This window comes from Chionomys nivalis, chromosome 13 (assembly GCF_950005125.1).
Source record: "Chionomys nivalis chromosome 13, mChiNiv1.1, whole genome shotgun sequence".
Taxonomy (NCBI): Eukaryota; Metazoa; Chordata; class Mammalia; order Rodentia; family Cricetidae; genus Chionomys; species Chionomys nivalis.
The window spans coordinates 9517833-9545753 of record NC_080098.1 but is presented as its reverse complement, the minus strand read 5'-3'; the positions used below and the strand labels follow the sequence as shown (position 1 = coordinate 9545753).

At 42.2% G+C, this 27921-nt stretch overlaps 1 protein-coding gene across 1 annotated transcript in view; it reads left to right on the top strand.

Annotated features, from left to right (window-relative positions):
* Positions 1-27921, top strand: part of Gad2 (glutamate decarboxylase 2) — a 71212-nt gene that overhangs the window by 24142 nt on the left and 19149 nt on the right. The window contains exons 8-11 of the mRNA XM_057788034.1: positions 8105-8184; positions 22762-22816; positions 24815-24931; positions 26224-26288. Of these exons, the coding sequence (XP_057644017.1) occupies positions 8105-8184; positions 22762-22816; positions 24815-24931; positions 26224-26288 (317 nt within the window). The remainder of the gene's footprint in view (positions 1-8104; positions 8185-22761; positions 22817-24814; positions 24932-26223; positions 26289-27921) is intronic.

The following is a 27921-nucleotide window of genomic DNA, read 5'->3' as shown; positions in this document are numbered from 1 at the left end:
CCCCTTATCTTTTTTTTTCATTTTTTATTGATTTTTATTGAGCTTTACAGTTTTCTCTGCTCCCCTCCCTGACTTTCCCCTCCCCCCTTCAACTCTCCCTCAAGGTCCCCATGCTCCCAATTTACTCAGGAGATCTTTTCTTTTTCGACTTCCCATGTAGACTAGATCTATGTAAGTCTCTCTTAGTGTCCTCATTGTTGTCTAAATTCTCTGGGATTGTGGTTTGTAGGCTGGGTTTCCTTGCTTTATGTTTATTTTTTTTTTATTTTTTTATTGAAAAAAAAATTTCCGCCTCCTCCCCGCCTCCCATTTCCTTCCCCCTCCTCCTGCCCCTCTCCCCCTCCCCCCACTCCTCTTTTCCTCCCTCTCCAGCCCCAAGAGCAGTCAGGGTTCCCTGCCCTGTGGAAAGTCCAAGGTCCTCCCCACTCCATCCAGGCTAGGAAGGTGAACATCCAAACTGTCTAGGCTCCCACAAAGCCAGAACATGAAGTAGGATCAAAACCCCGTGCCATTGTCCTTGGCCTCTCATCAGCTCTCATTGTCCGCCATGTTCAGAGAATCCTGTTTTATCCCATGCTTTTTCAGTCACAGTCCAGCTCTATTGGTGAGCTCCCAATAGATCGGCCCCACTGTCTCAGTGGGTAGGTGCACCCCTCGTGGTCCTGCCTTCCTTGTTCATGTTCTCCCTCCTTCTGCTCCTTGTTAGGACCTTGGGAGCTCAGTCCGGTGCTCCAGTGTGGGCCTCTGTCTCTATCTCCATCCATGGCTAGATGAAGGTTCTCACTCAGGATAGTATTTTCTATTTTCATCCATTTGCATGCAAAATTCGAGAAGTCATTGTTTTTTACCGCAGAGTAGTACTCTAGTGTATATATATTCCACACTTTCTTCATCCATTCTTCCATTGAAGGACATCTAGGTTGCTTCCAGGTTCTGCCTATTACAAATAATGCTGCTATGAACATAGTTGAACAAATGCTTTTGTCATATGATAGGGCATCTCTTGGGTGTATTCCCAAGGGTGGTATTACTGGGTCCAGGGGTAGGTTGATCCCAAATTTTCTGAGAAACCGCCACACTGATTTCCAAAGTGGTTGCACAAGTTTGCATTCCCACCAGCAATGGATGAGGGTACCCCTTTCTCCACAACCTCTCCAGCAAAGGCTATCCTTGGTGTTTTTGACTTTAGCCATTCTGACAGGTGTAAGATGATACCTCAAAGTTGTTTTGATTTGCATTTCTCTGATCGCTAAGGAGGTTGAGCATGACCTTAAGTGTCTTTTGGCCATTTGAACTTCTTCTGTTGAGAATTCTCTGTTCAAATCAGTGCCCCATTTTTTAATTGGGTTATTTAGCATTTTAACGTCTAGTTTCTTGAGTTCTTTATATATTTTGGAGATCAGACCTTTGTCTGTTGTGGGGTTGGTGAAGATCTTCTCCCAGTCAGTAGGCTGCCTTTTTGTCTTAGTGACAGTGTCCTTTGCTTTACAGAAGCTTCTCAGTTTCAGGAGGTCCCATTTATTCAATGTTGCCCTTAATGTCTGTGCTGTTGGGGTTATACATAGGAAGTGATCTCCTGTGCCCATGTGTTGTAGGGTACTTCCCATTTTATCTTCTATCAGGTTCAGTGTGTTCAGATTGATATTGAGGTCTTTGATCCATTTGGACTTGATTTTTGTGCATGGTGATAGATATGGGTCTATTTTCATTCTTCTACAGGTTGACATCCAGTTGTGCCAGCACCATTTGTTGAAGATGCTTTCTTTCTTCCATTGTATACTTTTAGCTCCTTTATCGAAAATGAGATGTTCATAGGTTTGTGGGTTAAAATCCGGGTCTTCTATACGATTCCATTGGTCGACTTCTCTGTTTTTATGCCAGTACCACGCTGTTTTCATTACTGTAGCTCTGTAATAGAGTTTGAAGTCAGGGATGGTAATGCCTCCAGAAGTTCCTTTATTGTATAAGATTGTTTTGGCTATCCTGGGTTTTTTGTTTTTCCATATAAAGTTGATTATTGTCCTCTCAAGATCTGTGAAGGCCGGGCGGTGGTGGCGCACGCCTTTAATCCCAGCACTTGGGAGGCAGAGGTAGGCGGATCTCTGTGAGTTCGAGACCAGCCTGGTCTACAGAGCTAGTTCCAGGACAGGCTCCAAAGCCACAGAGAAACCCTGCCTCGAAAAACCAAAAAAAAAAAAAGATCTGTGAAGAATTTTGATGGAACCTTGATGGGGATTGCATTGAATCTATAAATTGCCTTTGGTAGAATTGCCATTTTTATTATGTTGATCCTCCCAATCCAAGAGCAGGGGAGATTCCCCCATTTTCTGGTATCCTCTTCAATTTCTTTCTTCAATGCCTTAAAGTTCTTGTCAAATAGATCTTTAACTTCCTTGGTTAGAGTTACCCCAAGATATTTTATGCTGTTTGTGGCTATCGTGAAAGGTGATGATTCTCTCATTTCCCTCTCTGCTTCCATATCCTTTGTGTATAAGAGGGCGACTGATTTTTTTGGAGTTGATCTTGTATCCTGCCACATTGCTAAAGGTGTTTATCAGCTGTAGGAGTTCTTTGGTGGAGTTTTTGGGATCACTTATGTACACCATCATATCATCTGCAAATAATGCAAGTTTAACTTCTTCCTTTCCAATTCGAATCCCCTTGATCCCCTTATGTTGTCTTATTGCTATTGCTAAAACTTCAAGGACTATATTGAAGAGGTATGGAGAGAGTGGACAGCCTGGGCGTGTTCCTGATTTTAGTGGGATGGCTTTAAGTTTCTCTCCATTTAATTTGATGTTAGCTGTTGGCTTGCTGTAAATAGCTTTAATTATATTTAGGTATGACCCTTGGATCCCTAATCTCTCCAAGACTTTTATCATAAAGGGATGTTGAATTTTGTCAAATGCTTTTTCAGCATCTAATGAAACGATCATATGGTTTTATCTTAAGAAGACTTGACAAAGATTTTCTTCCATCCTACAGGCTGCTAGTTCATTCTGTTGAAAGTTTCTTCTGCTATGCAGAAGCTTTTAATTTCATGAAGTCCCATTTGTCAGTTTGAGGGGATGCTTTCTATGCTAGTGTGGCTCAGAAACTGTTGCCTATACCTATATCCTGAAGTATTTTCCTCTAGAAATGTTCAACATTTCAATATTAAAAATATAGAAACAAAACATTCCATCAAACTAAAATTCTGATTTAGTTAAAAGTAAAAATTGGAATGGTTTTTAAATATCTGTAGTGGAAACATGACTTAGTCCTAAATAAGCACCAAGCTCTGTCAAGGTTTTATTACATTTTCCAAATCAGAATAGAGAGGCGGAATGCGCCCATTGATGAGCAATAGAGTACTAGACTAATCTTAATATTGGAAGACCAATTTTAATCCTTGAGGTTTCCAAATTCTTCATTCATAATTTTGCTTTCGGAAGCCACCCAGAATAGTGTACCCTTCCAGGCCCTATTGGGACAGCTATTCCTACATGAAGACCACCTATCTGCTCTTGACAAGCAACCTCTAAATTCTCCCTGGACACCGTTTTCCCAGAATCCCCAGCACCCAGGAAGGATATTGGCTTTTAGATGCTGTTCTCCTCTGGTTTATGCATGGAAAGAGACCGAGGATTAAAAATGATTGTCATATGTCTCATACATAGAAAGGCATGCCACTCAATTCGTCTCTGCTGTTTCTTCCTTAATTAAGTGCCTCTGAGCTCTCCATTTCCTTCCTCCCCATAGATGTCTTCTATTTGTGGCTACCACTCAGCTATGTGCCTCTGCTCCCTTTCCTGGAAATATAAAGAGTGGTTGCTGCCCAATTTTCTCTTTTCATGCCTCATGTCACTTCCATTCCCCATCTTTAAGCTCTCTATCGGGGCATGTGGGCTTCCTTAAATCTGTGGCATTTTTACAGCAATCAATTATCCTTTGTAATTACTCCCCAATTACAGACCCCTGTTCTTTCTCATTAGCGACCAGACATGCGCCTCTCATGGGCAGGTGCATCCGATCTCTTAGCCGCAATTTGGCAATCTGCAGATCGAAGCTTCAGAGCATATTCACTGAGGGGCACAATTTGAGGTATTTGTGCTTTTTCAGTTAGGACAGCTGGCCTCTCTGAGCCCTCTCTGCAAAAAGAGATTGAGCACTGCTTTCCTCTGAACTTCTGTTCTGGCTTTCCTAGTTTCTGTCTAATACAAAAGAGAACATTGGTTTGTGATTGAAGAGGTAAAGGAGGGCAGGTGTCACACAACCTTAAAATCCCTGGCCCAGCTGAGCTCTTTCTCCCAGCTCCCAGGTATCTTAGTAACAGATATCCACACTGTCATTCTGTGGCTGTAAAATTAAGCTAATGGCCCTTTCTCATTACTTCTAGTTACACTGAGCTTTTAAAACTCGTCCCTTTGGTGTGTGCCCTTTATTGGTTGATGTTAATTTTTGCTATTACAAATGTAATTTCCTGTTTTATCAGACAGTTTCTCTAAGAATATACATGTTCCGAGATCATGCACTGCGTACTTAAAATTTTAGATGCGTGGAGGCTGAGCATTTGAGAAGAGCATGCCTCTTTAGAACCATGATTTAAAATTCCACTCAACAGCCCTTTGGAGATGTAAATTGAGGGAGCTGATCTCCTTTTGGACAGCTTAATGATCTGTAGTTAATCGTAAGAGGCTGATGGGCAGACACAGTACAGCTGGGCTTAGGTTAGCCTTCCCCAGTTCTCCAAAAGCCAAGGTGATTACAGCCATCAAGACCCAGAATCCAAGCAGGAAGCAAAGGCACAAAGAGTGGGCAGCAGGCTGTCAGTGTGACCCACCTACCCGGACCCAGACACACAACAGCTCCTAGAACTCCGGAGGAAAAATGCTGGACTTAGGACCAGGTTCTCTCCCTACTTACACACAGTGTCAGTAAATCCATAAACATAATAAGTATAGTTTCTTGAAGATAGACAATGAGCATAAGAGAAAGAAACCTTCAGGTGTGTGGGATGGTGCGGGAGGTGATAGAATACACCTGATGTGGAAGCAGAAGGAGACCAGTAGGGAAAGAGAGGGAACAAGTTAGAGGGGAACAGAGGACAGGGAAGAAGACTGAAGAAATTGATCAAGGAAAACAACATTTGTATAAGAATACCGTAACAAAACTCATTACTTTGTATACTGATCTAAAAAGATCAGAAGAAAGGAAAGAAAGGCGGGGAGGGAGGAAAGCTTTGAGGAATAACATGTGAGTTTGAGAGTCATACAATGTATTGTTACTGAAGGCACTTCCTAAGTGTGAAAAGTTGGCTCAGGCTGGGGGATGGCTCAGTGGGTACAACATAGAATCATGACAGTCATGGGGCTGAGCCCCAGAACCACATAAAACCAAATGCAGTAGCACAGTGTCTGTAATCTTAGTGTATCTGTTCTGGGAGATGTATCTGTTCCGGGAGACAGAAGATGTAAACATGAGAAAAGTATCCAAAACTAGGGAGCCAGAGTTAGCCTGGCTTATGCTTGCCACCCTGTCTCATGGTAGAAAGTGAGGACTGGAAGCCTTGGCTGTCCTCGGACCACTACATACGTGCTGAAGTATGTGTGTGCCCTCATACACTTTTTATTTCTCTCACACATGAGAGGGGGGAAGGGAGGGAAAGAGAGGGGGGGAGAGGGGGAGAGAGAGATTGCTTCAGAGTTATGGGGGGGAAGAGAGGGAGAGAGAGAGATTGTTTCAGAGTTACTATGTGCTGGGACCCCACATACAGTTACAATTTTCAGTATATTTTTCTTTCTGCAAGAAACCCAGGGGAGGTCTGGAGAGATGGCTCAGAGGTTAAGAGCACTGACTGCTCTTCCAGAGGTCCTGAGTTCAATTCCCAGCAACCACATGGTGGCTCACAGCCATCTATAATGGGATCTGGTGCCCTCTTCTGGCATGCAGGCATACACGTAAGGAATGTTGTATACATAATAAATAAATAAATCTTTAAAAAAAAGAAACCCAGGGGAATTCAACAAATATAACAACAGTAACTAAAGCAATCCCATCCAAAACATAACCAAAAGACTTGAATAGACAACTCACCGAAGCAGCACAGGAAGAGAGTCTAGATCACTCACTAGAGAGCACACTTCAGTGGGCTGGGGCAATGGAATCAGAAACCAGAGAGTCCATGATAGCCTGGGCAACAGGAAGAGTCTGTCTCTAAAACAAGCAGAAATCATAAACATTGGTGAGAATGTGGAGAAACTGCAACCTTTGTGTGCTGTTGGTAGGTGTGTAAAAATCACATAGTTGTTGTAGACAGTTGTTCAGCAATTTCTCAAAAGTTAAAATTACATCAACCATATGGCCCAGTGACTCTGCTTTTAGGTATGTACCTCAAGCCATTGAAAACAGCATCTTAAAGAAGTATCTGTGCACCCGTATCTCTAGCAGACCTATTCATAATAGCCAAAAGGTAGAAACAACCCAGGTCTCCACAGGATCACTACATAAACACAAGGTAGTGAATGCTATACCTGAAACAATCCCAATTGACAGAGACCAAAACAGGATGGTGGTTGTCAGGGGTGAGGAAAGAGAGAATGGGCAGTTACTATTTAGTGAAAAGCTTTGGTTTTACACAGTGAAAGAATTCTGGGGAATCAAGGATGGTAACTGGTCCACAACAATGTGAAAACAATTAAGAACACAGAGATGTTTATGTCCAGAGATGGCTAACATGGTATTTAAGTTACACAATTACGTGTTTCACCATAATATTTTAAAAACCATGCATTTTGTTCCAACTGTAATCCCTTAAAACAATAGTAACAACCAATCTAGCAAGATATAGCCATGGGTGCAATAGAGGCATGAATGTTAGGGAGGTGAACATCTGGTTTCCAATTAGATTGAAAGCATGCTCTACAGGAGGAAATACACGCCTAGCATCTCATGAGGAACCCATGGCTGGTGACCCCATTGGGCCCAGAGGTAAACCTATTTAATATTTAATATTTTGCTAGGTTGACTTATTATTAGACTGCCCTCCAAATTCCTATCCCTACACCCAGAGAGTATTGTAGCTCTCAGATACCAACAGAAAAGTTTCTTTGTTCAGAAAACACTGATTAACACAGAAACTCATAGATAATCAAAGTACGGAGACTAAGGATCTGAGGAGTGCTCAGCCACAAATGGCACATCTGTGTCACACTCCGCCCATGAAGAGGATGTTGAAGGATTATAAAAGCCAGAGGTCGGGGAGGAGCAGATGGTGTCTTCTGGAGATGACAGGACTATCGTACTCATGAGTTCACACAGCCATGGCTGCCTACACCACCCACACGAGAAGAAAACCAGTCTACATTCTATACAGAGTGAGGACGGACTCAGAAGCTCCTTCCCTAGGTGAGGACCTATTGAGAATGGGGACCGCTGTGGAAGGAAGAGAGAATTTTCTTTAAGGGTGTGGTCCCCTAGTAGATCAACCATGCTCCAGTGAATGGCTCCACCCCATAAGTGTGTGGGTAGCACAAACCGGACTCAGTTGTACTAAAAAAAAAAAAAATAGAAGAAGAAGAAGATATGAAGTTGGAAGACTTCATGTAAGGGGTGTGGGGTGGATATGGGAAGATAAGGGGAGGAGTGGAAGCAAATATGATCAAAATATACTTTCCGCATATATGAAATTCTCAAAGAATTAATAAAATAGTGTGTTTAAAAGCATACTAAATAGGAGGACTAAAGAGAAGGCCGAGAAGTCACGAGCACTGGTTGCTCTTCTGTAGGACCTTGGTCCGATTCAACCACATCGCAGCTCACCAATGTCTGTAACTCCAGTCACTGCGGATCTAATACTCTCTTCTGGCACCAGACACACACATAGTACACTGACATACATGCAGGCAAAACACCTATACACATAGAAATATATTAATTAAAATTTAAAACCACATGTATAGCTAAAGCAAGCAAAAGCCTAGTGAGAGTGAGTGGCTATCCTCTGAGAAGCCTGGGCATTGGAGGAGCAAAAGGACAAGAAAGGAGGAAAGCCAGAAGAGGGACTCGATCTTGTCTTCATAAAGAACTGATTGTAAATGTGTGTTTTTGTTTTTTTTTTTAACAGAGTCACTTTTCTCTCAAGAAGGGAGCTGCAGCCTTGGGAATCGGAACAGACAGCGTGATTCTGATTAAATGCGATGAGAGGTGAGCAATAAGTCTGCGATCCTGTCGGTTGGCAAGTTAAACATTCCCACAGGTACCTCTCTTCTAAAAGAGATGGTGACTATAATCAGCAATCCTGCTTCGGTCTCAGACACAACTGCATGCTCTTTCTTTGGAGCACAGACTTGCTTGGAGTCCCCAGATGTTGTTCCTTGAAACTCTGGAGCCTTTCATAACTTCTGGATGAATTGGAACCTTTGTTAAATCAATCAAACCGTCCTCAGGAGCTGGTGTGGAGGGACATTTATCACCGGGGCACATTAGCCACAGGCGATTGAAGCAGAGTTTGATGCTGAGGCGGCACTTAGCTGCACGGGGTATGTAAACGTGCTAAAGTAAATGGTGCCCCATCAGCTCAGAAGCCTTGGGCAGCAACCAAAGGGCCCTCTTGGGGAAAGTCTGTCTTAATTGACACCTAGAATTCATAGCTTTCTAGGAAATAAGTATAATACCACTGTGGGGAGAGCAGTAACCATCTTTAGGCTATCCACATAAAGTACCACTGACTAGTAAACCTGGAACTTATGGGAAACCAGATCCAATCTTTAAAGGATTGAGTAAGAACTTTCACTAAATTAAAAGGCAGCAGGTCAATGAGCGAAAGTTCAAAGGTGTGAATCAGACATCTGTTCTCTGACCACCCAGCATCTCACCAAGCTCCAGAAATCTCAAAGCAACATCTCAGTTCTCTGACAGCAGAGGGTAAAAGTGGGAAGAGGCCAGAGATTAGAAGGTAACTGTTGCATGGCTGGATTTTCAGTGTACGGTAGACTGCGTGTGTTGCAGAGTTATGGGAAACTCAGTGAAGTAGACAGGAGGAGGGAATGTTATATGGGTGGAGGGAAGGCAGGGACAATTACAGAAGACAGAATACCTCAGGTACAGCCACAGAAGGAAGTAGGGTGGAACATAGTAAGAGCCTGATCAGAGAGGGGAGAACGAAATTCGTGGCAAATACGTTTGCCCATGTGGATGTGGAAAGGTCTAAAACTGATTGACAGCTGCATTGACCTCTAAGTGGTGAGATTAAAAATTGTCACTGATTTATTTCCTGATTTTCTTTATTTGCAATGAACACTGTATTTTTATAGTGGGGGAAGGGCAGGCACAGCAGTGCTTGGTTGTAACCCCCTCACTAAGGAGTCTGAGGTAGGAGGGTTTCAGCTTCAAGACAATTGAGCTACATATAAAGACCTCATTTTGGATAGATCAAAAAATAAGGCAACTTGAAAATGGTTTTCTTCAAACATGAAGTGACTGAGGCCACCCTTCAGGAAGCAAGGGAGGGCCAGGAAAGGCAGTAAGACAGGCAGGAAGTGATCAAGGCTAGCAGGGACACAAACGTATCTCAATGGAGGATCTGCTTTGTACTCCTTATTATGAGGTGCATAAGAACTAAGATTTGAATAGAAACAGGCAAAAAGGAAACATCAGCTTCATAGTTATTTTCTTCATTGTATTGCTAGAATAAATTGCTGAGGGAAAACGTATTTCTAACTAGAATGCAAAAAAACATATAGGGGTAAATCTCAAATCAGAAACCAAGAAGTTAGAAAAGATCACCCAGGCAGACCCCGACCCTCTGGCCTCCTTAGTCACCAGCCTCGTTAGCAGATGTCCCAACATGGAATCCCAGTGGAATGACAGGTGACTTGGGAAAGCACGGGGAACTCTTGACTCCATGCATTAAGGCATCAGTATTGCTGCTCCTGCCACCCTGGAAAGTAGGTGTGACCATGGGCATGGCCTTGTGTGTGGTACCTGCAGCAAGAGTCCAGCTGTCTGATGGCAGGTTAATCAGAGACAGTGTCATGCTCAGACGGAGAGGGTAAGCCTGGAAGAAGACAGAGCAAGAACAGAAAGAGGACATGATGCAGAGGAAAGGACCATAGACAGGCCTGCCTGAACAGACGCCCCATTAGCCAACAAGAAACAGAGAAAAGCCTAGGGAGAGGGCATTGCTGGGAAAGGCCTCCAGAGAGACACAGAATCACTAACTGGCCAGGCATTCTTAATTTCAAAGTTAGTATATTTTTTTTAACTTCAACTATTTTAGAAGCCATTTGAGAGACTGATTGTGATGAATCTTTCTGTACAACCAGCCAGCTCTCAAATAATGACATGGAGATTTTTTTATTAACTATGAAAGCCTGGCCTGTAGCTTAGACTTGTTCCTAAATAGCTCTTATAACTTAAATTAACCTATTTCTATTAGTCTATGTTTTAGCATGTGGCTTTTTACCTTTCTTTCCTTTTGTATGTCTGACTCCCTTTGCATCTTGTTGGCATTTGCCCTGTGCCTCCATTATCTCCTGCTTTCTCCCTCTGCCTGGAAGTCCCCCTGTATTTCCTGCCCAGCTATTAATTCTCCAGCTCTTTATTAAACCAATCACAGCATTGTATCTTCACACAATGTGAAAATATTCCACAACAACTGAACAATGCTGTGTGGTTTCACTACTAGGTGCTCCTTCCTCGTGTCTGTCCCCTCAGGAGCCAACAGACAGTGGGGACCTGGGGCCTCTTCTCCTTCTGTTCTCAAGCCTTATAGAAGGAAAGTGGGCGTGGTTGGGGTAGAAAACAATGTAAAAAAAAAAAGGAAACAGATTCCCCGTTTCTAGGAAAGAGAAAAAGGATAAGAAACATTTGGTGTGCAAACAAAGCCTGGCTGGGGGAGATTGCAAAGTGGGGGGGTAAAGCAAAGAGGAAAACGGAGAGAAAAACATGGGGAAGGGGTACGGGAAACATAGCAGGAAAATCTAAAAGGATACATTATAATTTTACCACCAAAAGCAGTACTTTCTTACTTTTTAAATAAGGGGAAAACCTTTACAAATACTGTGGGGGCAGTTAGTGTCTAAACTGTGGGAGGTTCTTTTCTAAATATTTAGATTCTTTCCTTCTTTCTTTTTTCCTTTTTTCTTTTTTCCTTTTATTCCCCCTTCTATTTGTGATCATGTTTTCTTTTTCTAAGTAGATATCATAATGTAAATATTTTCCCATGTTACTGAAACACATATACACTGTAACACGTTAATAATAGAAAGTACTCTAGTAAAACCACAGAGCTGGCAATGGAGTTCAACTCATTGACTTCAAATCTCAGCTCAAATACTAGCTCGGACAAGTGCTTCTTTGTGCTTCAGTTTCTTTCTTTTTTTTGTTTTATTTATTTGTTTTTATTAAAATTTATTTATTAAAAATTTCCGTCTCCTCCCCGCCTCCCTTTTCCCTCCCCCTCCCCCCACTCTCCACACCCCACTCCCCTCCCTCTCCCTCTCCAGTCCAAAGAGCAGTCAGGGTTCCCTGCCGTGTGGGAAGTCCAAGGTCCTCCCCCCTCCATCCAAGTCTAGGAAGGTGAGCATCCAAACAGGCTAGGCTCCCACAAAGCCAGTACATGCAGTAGGATCAAAACTCAGCGCCATTATCCTTGGCTTCTCAGCAGCCCTCATTGTCCGCCATGTTCAGAGAGTCCGGTTTTATCCCATGCTTATTCAGTCCCAGTTCAGCTGGCCTTGGTGAGCTCCCAATAGACCAGCCCCATCGTCTCAGTGGGTGGGTGCCCCCCTCGCGGTCTTGACTTTCTTGCTCATGTTCTCCCTCCTTCTGTTCCTCATTTGGACCTTGTGCTAATCTTATTCAAGATACATGGAAGGGGGAAATTTTGTTGTTATATGAAGCAAACATCTTTTCTTCCGTCTGTTTTTTTTTTTTAGATAAAGAAACTGAAGCACTCATCTAAGCTCCCAAGGTCCAAATGAGTGCTTCAGTTTCTTTATCTGAAAAAAAATAAATAAATAAATAAATAAAAATAAAAAGACGGAAGAAAGGATGTTTGCTTCATATAACAACAAAATTTCCCCCTTCCATGTATCTTGAATAAGATTAGCACAAATATTAGTCTGTTAGTGTCTGTTAATACTGAGAGGTCAAAACCAGGAGGGGAGTGTTGAACCCAAGACAATTTGTGCATCTGTGCCTGCGCTCACATGAGCACACGCACCTCGAACCAGAGGACAACCTCAGCTGCTGTTCACCTGTTTTTGAGATCGGTCTCTCATTGGCCAGGAGCTCCATGGTTAGGCCAGGCTGGCTGTACCCCGCCCCCTACATCACCACCCAGCAAGGCTATTAAACAGTTCTTCCCTCTCCTTCATCGGGAGCCTTTCTTCTGTGGTGCTTTGCCTTCCATGAGATGATTTGTTTTCTTCTTGTTTTATTTCTACCTCACTATGTTGCCCAAGGTGGCCTTCCTGCCTCAGTCTCCCAAGTGCTGGGATAGCAGGTGTGCTTAAGATCACCTAACTGTATTTCTGAGGGACTAGATAATTTATTTGGATTGTCTGATTTTTCTCAGAATTCAAGTGATATGTCTGGGACAGAATTTCCAGGGAAGCGTGTCTTTTCTGGGAATCTCAGCAGGAGGTTGGGCTCATTATTAATATCAACTATGAATATTTTAAGATAGTTGTTTAATCTTCTCAGGGAGTACATGTCTGGAGGATGCTGTGTCCTGCAGCATCCAGGCTCTACTTAGTTCAGCATCCATTTTAATTCTTATCTGAATTGTTTAGATGGTTGCAAGGTGGTCATTTCCTAACTCCATCCTTTCTTGTTTGTCTGTTGATTCCTGCATTCTACGTGGCGGCGGGGGGGGGGGCTCTCTGTGTCTTTGTGTCTCTGTTCTTTCTCTTGTTCTATCGCCCGAGTGGACTCATGGGTACTTCACAAATTAATTCTCTCTATTACCCTCTCCCACTCACTCTCTCCCCTCTCCTCCATTTCTCCATCTCTTTTTTCTTTTCCCTTCAGACTTTCCTCTCCATTATCTCAATTGCTGGTAATTTGCTGTGACTGGTACAGGGGACAAATCTGACAGAGACACACGATGCCTGAGTGGACAGTGGCCACTGACTGCACCCAGCTCAGGCGACAAGAATTCCATTAAGCTACTCTGACTAATTTTGTTAGAACACAGATTAACTACTAGTGTTTTGTACACATTTTTGTTTTAAAAGCTTCTGAGATTATTACTCCCTGGGCTTGTTAAAACAGCACACTTTGTCTTACCATTTACCAGAAGCAACTGAGAGTGTAAATAATCCGGGGCCATTAAACTCTTTTGTTAAATTAACTGAACTGTGGCCAGTGCTACAACTGAGAAGCCGAACGACTTCCTTCAGCCCCGGAGGAGCAGCTAAGGGCACAGTAACAGGACAGACAATTATTAGAGAGCAGAGTTGAGAAGCCCAAGCACCCAGTCTCCTGGGTTTCTGTGCAGAGAACTCAGAGACACCTGTGACATCCCATATGAGGAAGTGACAAGAGAGCAACAGCCAAGACTCATTGCTCATTGCATCCAGGCAGGGTCCACCTGCTGTGCATAAAGATCTAATTAATTCACCTGATTAGAGACACAAAGGGCTGCATTGTCTCATGTATGGTCCTTACTGACACGGTGTAGTATGATTTGTTGCCACACGGCAGGCAAAAGACTTCAAACAGGATGGCGAAGTATCTGTTCTCATTTAGCTTGTAACATATCCACAGATTCTGTTCCCAAGGACACATGGTGAAGGGACAGGACTCAGCCTCAGAAGAGAACTGCTAACGTTCAGCAGTTAAGATAGCTACTTTCTCTCTCCAATCATCCTTACAATCAAATGCAAGGCACCATCTTAGCTGCACGGTACATACATTCAGTGGCATCACACGCACACTGTACAACTATCGTAGTGGAAACTGAAACTACCTGCTCATCGCTCTCTTCCCCATGCCTGCCACCCGCCGCTTGTTATGTATTCTCTGTGAATTTGTCCACTCTTAGTGCCCACTCATGAAAACATGATCACAGTGACTTTTGATGAGGTCTTGGTATAATAATGTCCACAAAGTTTTTCCATGTTTATACCTTGGAATTTCTTCCTTTTGGAGAGTAAATAATACCCCATTGTATACATGAGGACCACATTTGTTGATTCATTTTCAGTTTGGGGTGTATGAATCTGTTATTTCCTTGGTTAAATTTTTCCAGTGGAAATTGTTTCCTTATTTTCTCCCTTGGATAGATTATTGCTGACATATAGGGTATAACTGACGGTTTTTCTGTGTGGATTTTTTTGTCCTGCAACATCACTAAATTCAACCATTCCAAACAACTTTTGGACGAGTCTTTAGAGGTTTCTCTACATGTGGCCATGTCATCTGAAAACAGGAAACTTAACTACGTTCTGTCAGGCTTGGCTGTGTTTTGCCTCCTTTTCTCGCCTGCTGTCCCTGGTTGGGAGTTACAGTGCTGTTTACTAGGAGTGACAAGACCTGTCATCCTTGTCTTGTCTCTGATCTTGAGCTTTGAGTTTTTCAGCACTCAGTATGATGTGCTAACTGCGGGCTTTTCATATATGGTCTCACCTGTGTTCTCATACACTTTTTCTTTACCTACTTCATTGGTACAGAGGATTTTATCGTATAAAAACGTTGATTCTTGTTAAATGCTGTTCCTGTAACAATGGAGATGGTCATGTATTTGTCTTTCATTCCGTTGATATGTCATATTGTGCTTTCTGATTTGCATATGTTGATAGACCCTGTATCTCAAGGATAAATCATGTTGGCTGTGGTGTTGCATTCTTTTGAAATATTATCGTGCTGAACTTACTGGTGTTCCCTTGAAGATTCTTGCATCTGTTATTATCTTGCATGTTTCTTTCTTTGCAGTGTCTTTTCCTTATTTACATATCAAGGTAATTCTGGTCTTGCAGAAAGTTTGAAATAATACTCATCCCTTGTCCTTCATACAGAAGATTGTAGAGACTGTTAGTAATCCATATTTAAATGTTTAATAAAATACACTAGTAAAGCCAGTACATTCTAGGGAGGAAGTGATTTTAAATTTTTGATTGCTTATTCAATCTCTTCCTTGTTAATACTTGGACTGTCTATTATCTAAAGAAAAATGTTCACAAAAAAATTTAAAGAGTGTTATTGTTCTTAACTTTAATGGACAAGTATCTAGGGTACTACATTTTGGTATAATACCAACACCTATTTTGAAATAGATGATTATAATTGTGTCAAATAAGTACCCTAGATTTCTTATATTACCAGGAGTTTCTTTTTCTCTTCTCACCTGCTCTGCCTCCTCTCTTCCTCCTCTTCTCCTTTCTTCCCTTCTTCCTCCTCTAGAATATACGCTGTTGATTGTTGAAATGCATTTCATAGCTAGGTACATGCCTGTAACACCAGTACTTGGGAAACTGAGGCAGGAGTGTCTGGAGAGAACATAATGGAGCCCTCTCTCAGGAAGAAAGAGCTTTTCAGGCATCATTTGGGGTCGCACTGCACTCTCCTCATTTGATCTATTGCTGACGCGACATACATTAAGATCTCCTGAGTTCCTATCTTTCCATGCCTGCAACAATTCCATGTGGTTCTGGTGAATTTCTGACTTCTTTGTTGTTTTCAACAAGATCCTGATTTCTTAGAGATTTTGTAACGTTATTTATAAAATGTTTCCAAAATTAACAGAGCCAGCAAATTTCACTCTTTTCTGTATGAATTTTAATCTATTATTGTTCATGATAAATTTGTTGAGATTAACAGCCAAGCTCCAAGCCTGGAGCTGGGACCACTGCTTGGAGCAGCTTTCTTCCCACTTGTTTCTGTCTTTGGTTTAGTCTGTTTGATTGTTTGTGCTTTCTTTGGTTTCATTTTTGTTTTTATTTTTGTAATTAGGTTGTTCTCTTCAAATTTTTTATACATTTGTTTTTTATTTTTCCTCTCTCTCTCTCTCTCTCTCTCTCTGTGTGTGTATGTGTGTGTGTGCATGCGTGCGTGTGCAATTCCACATGTGCAAGCAATCATGAATGAATGCACACAGAAGTGGGGGAAAGATGTTGGGTGTCCTCTGTTAATATCTGCTTAGTCTCTTGAGATAACGTCTCTCACCAACCCTTAGAGGAAGGGTTTGATGAAGACATCTCATTTAGGAGTGAGTGCTCCAAAGCCTCTCTGTGCACACTGTTCATTTGCACGTCTCTTTGTTAGCTCCCATCTACTGCGAGGAGACTCTCTGATGAGGGCTGAGTGGCACTCTTGTCTATCGGTACAGTAGTGTGTCATTAAGAGTTATTTATTGCTATGTCCTTTAGCAGAATAATAGCAATAGTTTTCTCCCTAGGGTTACTTCCTATCTATTTTTAGGTTCTTGGCCACTTAGCAATACCCGGTAAGGGTATCATCTCATGGAGTGGGCCTCATGTCATTGATTAGGGGTGTGTGTTGAGACAGCTGTCCTGGAATTCACTATGTAGATCAGGCTGGCTTCGAACTCATAGAGAGTTCTGCCTCTGCCGCCTGAGTGTTGGGATTAAAGGAGTTCAACATTATGCCCAGCTACATCATTAATTTTTAATGTTCTACAAAGCCATTGTTATCTTCTCTTGACCTCATGTGTTATTTAGAATAACCAAACATGGTTTAGTACATGGCATTGTATGCTAGGCAGAGTTTCATGTTTTGTATTTTATACTGTTTATGCTTCCTATTCCATTTGGTTCTCATAGAAAATTAACAAGGCAAGAAATACTACTTTATAAATGAATTAAAGAAAAATCTTTACTCTTCTAATACAGCTAGTTAGCTTTGAACCGGGGACGGTGTCCATGACCCTATCTTCAGCCATTTCTTCCTTGTCAGTGAGCAGTGACCCTTCTCTTGCACTGCCGCCAGGCCAGGGATCATGTGGAAGAGCACAGTGGAGTGACTGCTTCTAGGCTTGGCTATTCGTCATTGCTGTCAGAGGCACCACAGCATTGGGAATGGTTTTCATGAGTCCTCTCTTCGCACATGAATGCTCTGAACAAACATGCCCGTTTCCTAATCATTTAGGAAAAACTGGTACAAACTTTTCCATTTCTGAAGGACTATAATCAAGGTCAGTCAATAACTCAGCACCTTCTATAATACCATCTAGAAGCCTTCACAGAAATGCATCCTCTCTATTAACGAGCTCCATGTATAGACATACCCTCTCTACTAATGAGCTCCATGTGTAGACACACCCTCTCTACTAATGAGCTCCATGTGTAGACATACCCTCTCTACTAATGAGCTCCATGTGTAGACATACCCTCAATACTAATGAGCTCCATGTATAGACATACCCTCTCTACTAACGACCTCCATGTGAAGACACACCCTCTCTACTAAAGAGCTCCATGTATAGACATACCCTCTCTACTAACGAGCTCCATGTATAGATATACCCTCTCTACTAATGATTCCATGTATAGACACACTCTCAATACTAATGAGCTGTATATATATATGTATGTATATATAGACATATATACATACATATATATATATATACACATACACCCTCTCTATTATCGAGTTCTATGTAGGAGGTCGCTCTTGCCTTTGAGTCCATGGATATGCAGGGATGAACCACAGCCCACAGTTTACGCTGTTTTAGCACGAAGACTTTTCTAATTGACTAGCATGTTGCTGGGGTTCTATGCAGGCAAATTTGTATGGCTTTTATAAAATGATCACTTACCAAAAATGCTCAATATAAAATCATCGTACCAAATCCTCAGCTTGGTTCAACAGCCCTCACCCAGGTGTCGGTGCCTTCTGCTGTACTGATGATATATTGGCAATAGTGGTTACTGTGAGGTCACAGGCTGCTGGATGAGTGAATGTGGAAGACATACATTTATGCTGTAGAGATTCTGGTAGGCCAGGCATAGAGGATGCAATGCTGCCCTACAGTGCCTCTTGTGTGCTATTGCTTTTCTAGAAAGGCTAGGACAGGCAGCTACAAATCCTCAGAAAAGTCTGCTGGTGGTCACCCAATTTTCTCTGGCCCCACAGCATATGGGCAGGCAGAGGGTGTCTGCACTACATCTGGAGTCCCTTCTGCTTGCTGCCTGATAGCCATAAGGCTCTGAGCCACAAATCACGTGAAAAGTTACTCTGTTAAAATGCTACCCAGGCTGAATGTTCTTTTCTAAAGCATTGTTTCTCTACATGTGAACCGGGGTCTACCTGCATCACAATCACTTTGGTGCATGCTAAAAACGCAGCTTTCTATATAACTGTCTGCCTATTGTTTCTTCCCCCGTGTTAGCATGGAGCATAAACTGTTCTGTCATTTTGGCACACCAGATCATAAAATGATAACTGCACATTGTAAATACTTATAAATATTTGTTCAACAACTTAATTCTTCATCTCTATACTGACCTAGTGAGTTAAAATCCCTAAGACTGAAACCAAGGAATTAACGTTTTAAAGTAGCACATAGGTGATTCTTAGGCATGCTAAATATTAGGCATTGGCTTTCCAAAGTAATCCAGTGAAATCTAAGATCTAAAAAGGGAAAGGTTATTACACCGGTCTTGTTCGGGCAACCATATTGTTAAGATTTCATTGGTACATTTCCCCTGTCTCATCTAGGGACACTACATAGCAACAGACACCCCGGGCTTCTGCTCTTACACTTTTCCTGCCTCCTCTTCTGGGCTTTTCCTGGAGCCTTGAGTGTAAGGGCTGATCGGCTGGAGTAGGGCGCCACAGTCACTTACTCTCTACATTTTGAAAAGCTGTAGAGCTCGGTAATAGTTCCATCTGTTGCAAAAAGAAACTTCTTCGATGAGGGAGATACATGTTCATGTGAGCAATAGTGAGTGGGCTCGGCAGGTTTTATACACATGTGTGAACTGTGTAAAGAAAAGATCTTGAATTGGGGAGTGTGGGAGACAACACGGGAGGAATTAGAAGAGGGAGGGAAAGAGGAAGTGATGTAGATTCAACACCCATGTATGAAATTCTCAAAATAAAATGAAATTAATAAAAAATGATGTAAGGTTCTGTGTCCACAGCACCACGCTGTCTGGTGAGACATTAATATTCTCAGTTTACACAACGGAAATAAAATAGGAAGTGAATTCTGATTTCACTACTGTTTCCCAGGCAGGTTTGGACCCTAACTCTGATTCCTGAAAGCAGTGTGTTATCATCAGAGAATATAACCTTTCCTCAGTTTGCTTCAGGAATGAAAGACTCCCTACCCATGTCCCAATAGATGGTCCCACACCCATTCCCATACAGGCAGCACAAAGTGGACTCGGTGGGTTAGGAAAAAATAGAAGAGCACATGAGGTTGGGAGAGAAACCGTGGTGATGGTGAGGGGGGAGGAGTTGGAGGGGCAGTAATGGAGGGTGAATTTGGCCAAAATACATTAAATGTGTGTATAACATTCTCAGACAACCACAAAATAACCTGACCTTTCCAAATAGCCCCACTAAGTGTTTGGTTCCTTTAGTTAGCTCTGGAAGATTTACGTTTGTTTTAGTTATAATCCGTGACCTTTTGGCAGCCCCTTGTGTCAGGGATGATAAATGAAGTGAGACCAGAGTCAGGCTTTGAGGTCATTCCCAGTTCTAACGTGTCCCAACTCTTGACGACTCAGTGAAAGTTGATGGTTTATATGTAACAAAATATCCTGATGTAATTTAATGAGCAAATAGTGATTATCAATCTACCCCCAAACTTTCCAAATTTAGGCAAACTAAAGACATTTAAGAGATGCATAACCAGTTTCTAAGAGTTTTCTGTGAAGTTCCATGCTTGCCTTCAAAATACTATCATCATTTTAACATGCTCCAAACTTTCTCTAAGAAATACCTTGCCACACTTTCCTCTGAAATTTGCATAGTTCATTGAATGCAGGGTGGAACAGTCTGTGACCCAGGACACAGCTTCATCAGTGGTAGGTCACAACTTCATCTGGGGGGCTACTTCGGCGTGTGGGCCATGGAAAATCTGACAAGAATAAAAGGTTTATGACTGTGCAATGAGCAAAAATTCATTCAAAATCAATGTGTAGTGATCCCAAGATGTTGCTGGCAGCGCCCACTCATGTTGTACTCTGCAGTTTCACTGTAGATGTGGGTCTGAATGTGCAACCAGCACACTTGATTCAGTGTGAGCTTTCATGTTGCACAACACGAACCACCAGCATCTGTGCAATCAGGCTGGTTTGGGGCTGTTATGTGCAATGAATTGCAGTGCTTTACATGCAAAATTTTCTGCTACTGTAGAAACTCAAATGGTGCAATTGCAGAAAAAAGGAAGTTCTTTTCCCATTCTTTGTTATTTTAAGTATTGGATTAGCATATATATGGATTCTGTATTAGAATGATTAACTTTTTAATTGCTGTTATAAACATTTCTGTCAACTCTGGAAAACCCTGAAGGTGATCCTAAAGCATAAAATATTCAGCCAAGATTTAAATCTTTGTGTGAAAGGAAACAGGCACATGCATCTTAATGGTATGCATGTTTGCTTTCATCTTTAACAAATGGTAAAATTATATGCATGCCAAAAACTAACATAAGTTTAAAACCTAAATGTAAGTTTAAAAACTAATGTAATTTTTTAAAAGCTAATGTAAGTTTAAAGATTAAATTTCTGGGCTAAGTAAACAGCTTAGTCTAAAGTACTTGCCTTTCAAACACAAAATCAAGAGTTCAACTACTAGAACTCATGTTTTAAAAGCTAGGCCTGTGGGTAAGACTGAGGCAAGCAGAGGCCTGGGGCTTGCCAACCAGTCAGTCTAGCCTACTTGGCAAGTTCTAGCCCAGTGAAAAACCCTACCTCAAGAAATGGTGACTGGAACCTGAGAACTGGCCTCCACAGACATGCGTATACACAGCACATGACCTGTATACACGTGCACCTACACACACTAGCATGTAATTACATGCAAATGAGATAAAATGAATTTCTTTGATTTATTATCAATAAATGTTTAACTAACTTGTATATCTACTCCATATCTAGACATCCAAAATTGTACAAAACTTTCTCAGGCAAAGAGGGGCATGAATAGAAGGCCTGGCCTAGAAAACGCCTTGGGAGACTGGTTTAGGAAAGCTTGAATCTTAAAGGATATTCCTGGGACTCTCTGAAAGATGGGACAATTTAGGGTGTAACAAGCTTATAAGAGCTCATTCTCAGCCCAATTTCCCTCCCCCACTTCCCGGTCTCACAGGAGTATGGAAGATAGGGCATGCTCTTCTCAGCAAAATACCTGTAATGCCTTTTGCTAAATTCTAACCTAACAACTCCGGCCATAGTAACTTTTCCATGACTGTTGCCTGAGTGATTGCATATGAATCACTTTGCTCTGGTAGAACCACCTAAGCCAGTGGTTCTCAAAACTTTGAGATTTAATGTCTGCTGTGTAACCAACTAATTTGCCAAACTTCTTTTTTGAATCTGTGATGAAATTGGTAGAAAAACATAATTGGCAGGGCCCTCCACGAACTGCCAGATCATTTTAAAGATGAAAGAAATGTGAGCATTAACTAACCAGCAATAAATCACATATGTTTGGGAAGCACCAGGTGGTATGATGAAGCAGCTAGCGGTCCCTGTATGTCTAGATCCACAGGGGCTAACATACCAAGTCCCCGCCAGTGCTCACTGAATGCCTGTGGCATCCCCACCACTTTCTGTACTATACACTTTATAAAACCTAGATTAATCATCCCAATGGGGAAAGTTATCGGCCTCAGAAAGTATTTCACCACCCACAGCTCCTTCCAATTACTTTGTTTTCCTTCAGGATCTTAAAATAAAAATATCACATCAGACTACAATAATCTCAGCAATGACTATGTGTCTATCACATGCCAAGCTTTTAAAAACATTTTGCACTTGTTGAGTTATTGACTTGCTCAATCCTAATAACTAACTCTAAATACTGTCATTTTCCAGGAATATTTGGCACCATGTAACTTGCTCTACAAATAATTTCTCATGATTATCATAATGTTGACTTTTATTGTAGGAAAGAAATGGTGTCGGGACGCAATGTTGCCTCCCCATCTGGTATCTCCCTGTCTAACTGATGATCATAGCACACACAGGGGTAGCGCCCTCCTTTGGGAAAGAGCTCTGTTGGGAACGACATGATGCTTCTCCCTCATGTGCCTTTCCATCGGAGTGTGTGAAATTTGAGACCCTGCATTTCGGCTTGCTTTATGCTTTCAGGCTTTAAGGGAATGTAGCTGGTTAGGGGAAATCACATTTTTAACCAAATGTCTGAAAATGGATTTATCTTCTTGATGTTCCATCAACATAAAAAAAGGAGTGAATTTTTTTCTAAAGTGAAAATTTGGAGTGAAATCTTTTTCCCCTGAGCTTCTCTTTCATTGCCAAATGTCTTTTCCCCAACCAGGACTGTTTAAAATTAATTAAAAGAATGCATTTTAGCAGTCTGTGGGGAAAGTAGAGGGTCCGTGTGACCATTTTATCAAGAACAGTATGGTCAGGTATCTCCCAAGCATGGTAAGAAGCAGTCATTTGTTATACTGGGAGATAAATGCATTTCTTTCTGCCCCTGAGACTGCCAAAGTGCTGTCTTAACTGAGCACCAGTTAATGCTAAGAGTTGGAGTCTACCATCTTAAGGTTCCTTACACTGTAAAGAGAGCTGAGCAAACTAGTCCAAACAAATTCACATATATTCTTTTTTCTTACAGAGGGAAAATGATCCCATCTGATCTCGAAAGAAGAATCCTTGAAGTCAAACAGAAAGTAAGTTTCTGTAGGGATCTCTGAGCCACAGCAATAAGTGTTTCAATTCATAAGCAAGAAAAGTCATTTAGGTTTTGTTCTTAAGACAAAAAGGATTCAAACCCTAATCTCCAAGCTCTAACAAAAATATGAAATTTTTCATGCACTCATCACATCAGTCTCCAAGTATACATATGTTGTACGAGGAGGGATCCTTTTGTTCCAGCCGCCAGGCTAGCTTAGCCCCCAAAATAACCACACAGAAATTGTATTAATTTAAACACTGCCTGGTCCATTATCTCTAGCCTCTTATTGGCTAACTCTCACATCTTGATTAACCCATGTCTAATCTGTGTTCACCACAAGGTCGTGGCTTACCGGGAAAGATTCAGCATGTCTAATTCTGACAGATCCATGGTGGTTCTCTCTCTCTGCTTTCTTCTTCCCAGAATTCAGTTCTGTCTCCCCACCTACCTAAGTTCTGCCCTATCACCAGGCCCAAAGCAGTTTCTTTATTAACCTACGAAAGCAACACAAAGACAGAAGGACCTCATACACCGTGTGTATAAATGTATATGATGTACATGTGTATGCATATATGTGCTTTATAATGGTTTAAGTTGCTTCATAGATAATATATACAGGGACAGGTTTCTAAAAGCCCTCACATGATGTGTTTAGTACAGGGCAGACACATGCATGAGCCATCCTTACAGCTAGGGAGTGGCATGGTCGTGCAGCATGTGAATGACTGTCAATGGGGCTTTAAGAGGACCACATTCAACCATACATCCTATTCTGAAGGCATGAATTTAGAACTCCTTTAGAAATAGCAAGACAAGTTAGGGATATGACTCAGTTGGGAGAATGTTTGTTTGGTTTGCAAAACACCCTGCATTGTTCCCCAGCGTCTATAAACTAGGTGTGGTCGAGGCAGAAGAATCAGAAGCTTAAAGTCATCCTCAGTTACATGTGGAGTTTGAAGTCATTCTAAAAGATTTGAAATCTTGTCTCAAAAATATAAAAACGAATAATAATATCCATCAAAGAACATGCCCTTGGATGATTCACTAGTCAGAGATTGCTTTTAGGATTCTCTGTTTAACTTTTAGTAAATAAAAGGTACAATGCATGGTTTAACAGTAGATATAATTACTATGTGCTTAGCAGTAATCATTTATTATCATATGTTTTTTATTTCCTCCTACAGCTTTCTTGTATTAGAAAGGTGACTATGTAAATCATAAGATTAAACCTTTGCTGCCACCTAAAGACAAACCCCGAAACATCAGTCAGGGTCTATAAACCAACAATGCCGATCAGGACAGCCTAGAGTGACCACTCTGACCTGAGAAAATCCGTGCCATTCTTCCATCCTCATAGCCATATCCTATTCAAATCAATTTTCATGTTGCCATGGCTTGGGGAATGTTTAGCCCCATGTGAGTCCTCTCCTCTAAAGCTGCAAGTAAACCTGAGCTGGTCCGCACAGGAGCGTGGGCTGGCAGAGCCTCTCTTTTGTCCCCACCTTTCACACCTGCCCATGCTAAGGGATGAGGTAGGTTCAGGTGGCTGGGTGTGAAGAAGAAAGAGCAGAAAATGAGCAAAGGAAATAAGAAGGATCACTGAGTCTACCTGAAGCATGTAAATGGGGACATCACTGGAAACCTCCAGTGCAGGGAAGCCAGTGCTGCTGACTACTGCTGTCACAGGGCAGCTGCCAGGGGCCGCAGAGTGGAGCTCAGTCATTGGTTTAGCCAATGTAGAGCGGTGACAATTCTTCTGATGGTTAAAACGATGCATGTGGTAGGGGAGAGGTAAGAAGCCTTGGATCCCAGTGTGGTGCCCATGTCTGTAGAGCCAGACCAAGCTGGGAGGACTGTCACATACTGAGGCCGATCTCCACCCTGGGTTCCAAGTGAGACTGAGCCACACAGCAAGACCTTGTCTCAAAAAATTAAATGAGTAAATAAGGCCAGAATTCCTGTTTACACAACGGAGTCTTTCTTGCTTTTGTAGGGATTTGTTCCTTTCCTTGTGAGCGCCACAGCTGGAACCACTGTGTATGGGGCTTTTGATCCCCTCTTGGCTGTTGCTGACATTTGCAAAAAGTACAAGATATGGATGCACGTGGATGTAAGTACCCATCAGTGACTTGCACAGTTTTTAGGTGAGACTTATGGAGTACGATTTGCATTTCCCGCCCCCCCCCGCCCCCGTCTTCCCCAGTCTCTCTCATTTAGAATGGTGGCATCTCAGATTTTAAAGATCCCAGAGGCACAGAACTTACACAGTGTGTAATATTAGTTAGAAACAGCCTGAGACGAATTATGCATTAAGGTTCCCCACATGACAATATTATTGACATTCCCAGTACTTGAGTCTGGTTCTCAGTTTATAGATCCATAATGTCTCTGGCTAAAAATCATCCACACACACAGTCACACAAATGCAAATCTCCCTTATAGATAGTATAGATACTCTATCTGTTACATTTGTAACAGAACCCCATAGGGTTATAAAACTCAAGTTCAAGTTAGATAACTATGTGTGTGGTGAGTAAAAAGCAGACTTGACAACTCACTACGGAATGTGGATTGCCAAATTTCCAACACGTTAGTTTGGTAAACTAAGAAGGCTGAACTATATCTGAAATGTTTTGACACGAAGTTTATGACACCAAAATTTACAGAAAGTACACTACCATTTTCTAATAAAAACTATGTCCGTCTGCAAGGCTGAACTGAAGGGTTTTAAACTGAGTGTGTTACTTGGTGTGGCTTGAAGATCAGTTGACATCTGCAAAGTACTTGCTAATGAATCACAGTGAGATAAAATATTTGTGATAAATAACCAACCACAAACTGTTACCAACCACAAACTGAGCACAATGTTTGCTGAGTTGATCTTTTTGTTGCAGTATTTTCTCCATAGCAGGAGTGATAGGTTGTTACACATTCAGGCACCAATGTCTATGCTGCTGTGAGTCACAACTGTAAGTAGCATTGACCAGGTCATTCTGGCTTTCAACATGGAGCCTGTTTAATGGCTCCCTAGCCGGTCTTACCTTACTCCAACCATGGCAACCATAGGCTTTCTCATTCTGAGAGCATGGGCCTTCCAAAGGAACAACTAAAAAAACTACAAGAAGGGCTGGGGAGCCATTCTTTCTCCCACTCATGCAAACTGGAAAAATATGTCTCCAATTTGACTCCATAATTATAAACATATAATATATAAATGTAAGCTAGAGACCTTGAAATGTAAAGACCACACATTAGGAGAAGGTGGTCCACCCCCTTAATCTGCATGCACCTATGAGGGTCATTTTCATATTACGACATTCCCACTAATATGGAAGACTTGAAACTAAAACTCCAGGCCATGGAAAGGCGCTGCACTCTCCCTTGTCTGTTTTGTCGTTTCAGGCAGCTTGGGGTGGAGGGCTGCTGATGTCCCGGAAACACAAGTGGAAGCTGAGCGGGGTGGAGAGGTACGTGTGATTTCTTAGTCTATAATGTAGAATGTTAAAAGCTACATAAAATAAAATGGCACGCCACCTCTAAGGAAGTCTTGGGATGCCAGCAAGCCCGCTCTGCCTGTACTTGTGAGTCTCGCCTATGTGTAACTACAAACAAAACAAAACAAAAATCCTGCATCAAGTTACTGAAGAAGGAGAATGGCTTTCAAAAACAGAGTTTATCTCTAGAGTTCATTCCTGGCCCCTTTGAATCAACCACCATAATTTTAAAATTTTTAAACATTTTTCTAAAGGGGAGATTTGTAGTTTTCATGTTTCCATAAGAATAAAATCCATGACTTTAAAGAAAGCAATAAATAGTTTTCTCAAAGCAGGTGAGCACATTGTCCTTTGTCATTCGTAATGACGAAAGTTACATTTGGAATTAGACACAGTCAGCTGAGCCGAAGTGGGACCTGCCAGGGATTTCGTTCTCCTGGCTTCATCCCACGACAACCTTTTCTGACATAGCTCTGATTGGTGCAGTAAGTAGCTATTATTTGGGGCCGGTGCAGCAGACCATTGAGAAAGGCCGCAAAACACAAAGGAAGAATGTTTGGTTAGCATAAAACATGCTAAAGTTCAAGGCGGAAAATGCAGAACACAAACTATGGCCTCAGGCTATGATTCTGTGCCACACGCAAAGGGCAACCAGTTCTCTCATCACGACACAGCAAGACAAGCAGGTCAGCAGGTCAGCTCCAGCTGTGAGTTCTGCCACTCCAGACCACAGAGAAAGCCTTAATTTATCAGAGGCTGACAACTGCCTACCATGCCCTGCCAAGCAGCCAGATGCTGCCCAGGAAAAGCCTCACCCTGGCTCTGCCCCTAGACATCTTGGCACAGGTTCTATGTCAGGACCAGAGAAAAGGCTTCGGGAACTTGGAAGCATCTGTCGGCACACAGAGAGGCCAGACCAGAGAGTGTCTGTCTGAGACTAGGCCGGCTCAGGCTCACACAGACAGAAACCGTGAGTGTGGAAGTGGGGGAGGAGGAGGTCGGGGATAGAACCAAGAGTGTCCTTTGAATTAGCAGAAATAAGGCTAAGAAAGAGCTGGGCAGGTCAGCCAAGCCTCGCGATATAGGATGACTGTCCCTGAGTCCTGGCCTGGGCAAGCACTGTCCTTGCTGACTATGACCCAAGGGTCGGGGAGATGAGAGCAGGAGTCCTTCCACCTAAGCTTGTCTAGAACCCCAGTCACACCCACCCAGAACTGTGTGTTTTCAGCCATGGCAGCGAGTGTACAGCACCTTCCGTTCTGTGGCTGCTTCTGACACAAACTGTAAGGATCTTTTCTACCACCTTGAATGCCACCTCGCTCTGCAAGTGCTGAGAACCACAGAGCACCCCACCACCGCCACTTGAAAGCTCACTAAATTACCTACCTAGAGCCTCGGGAAATAAACACCCACGCGCTTTTATCCTGAGGATTATTATTTGAGGGAAACGCTCACAGTGTTCATCTTGGCACAGAGAGTCCTCTGTGTTCTTGTTGCTACAATTCTCGAAACTAGATTATGACTAAATTTACCTAATGGAATAGCCAAGGATGGAACACTCAGATAAATAAGCGCACTGCCATGTCATGTTCTGGGCACGTGTAGC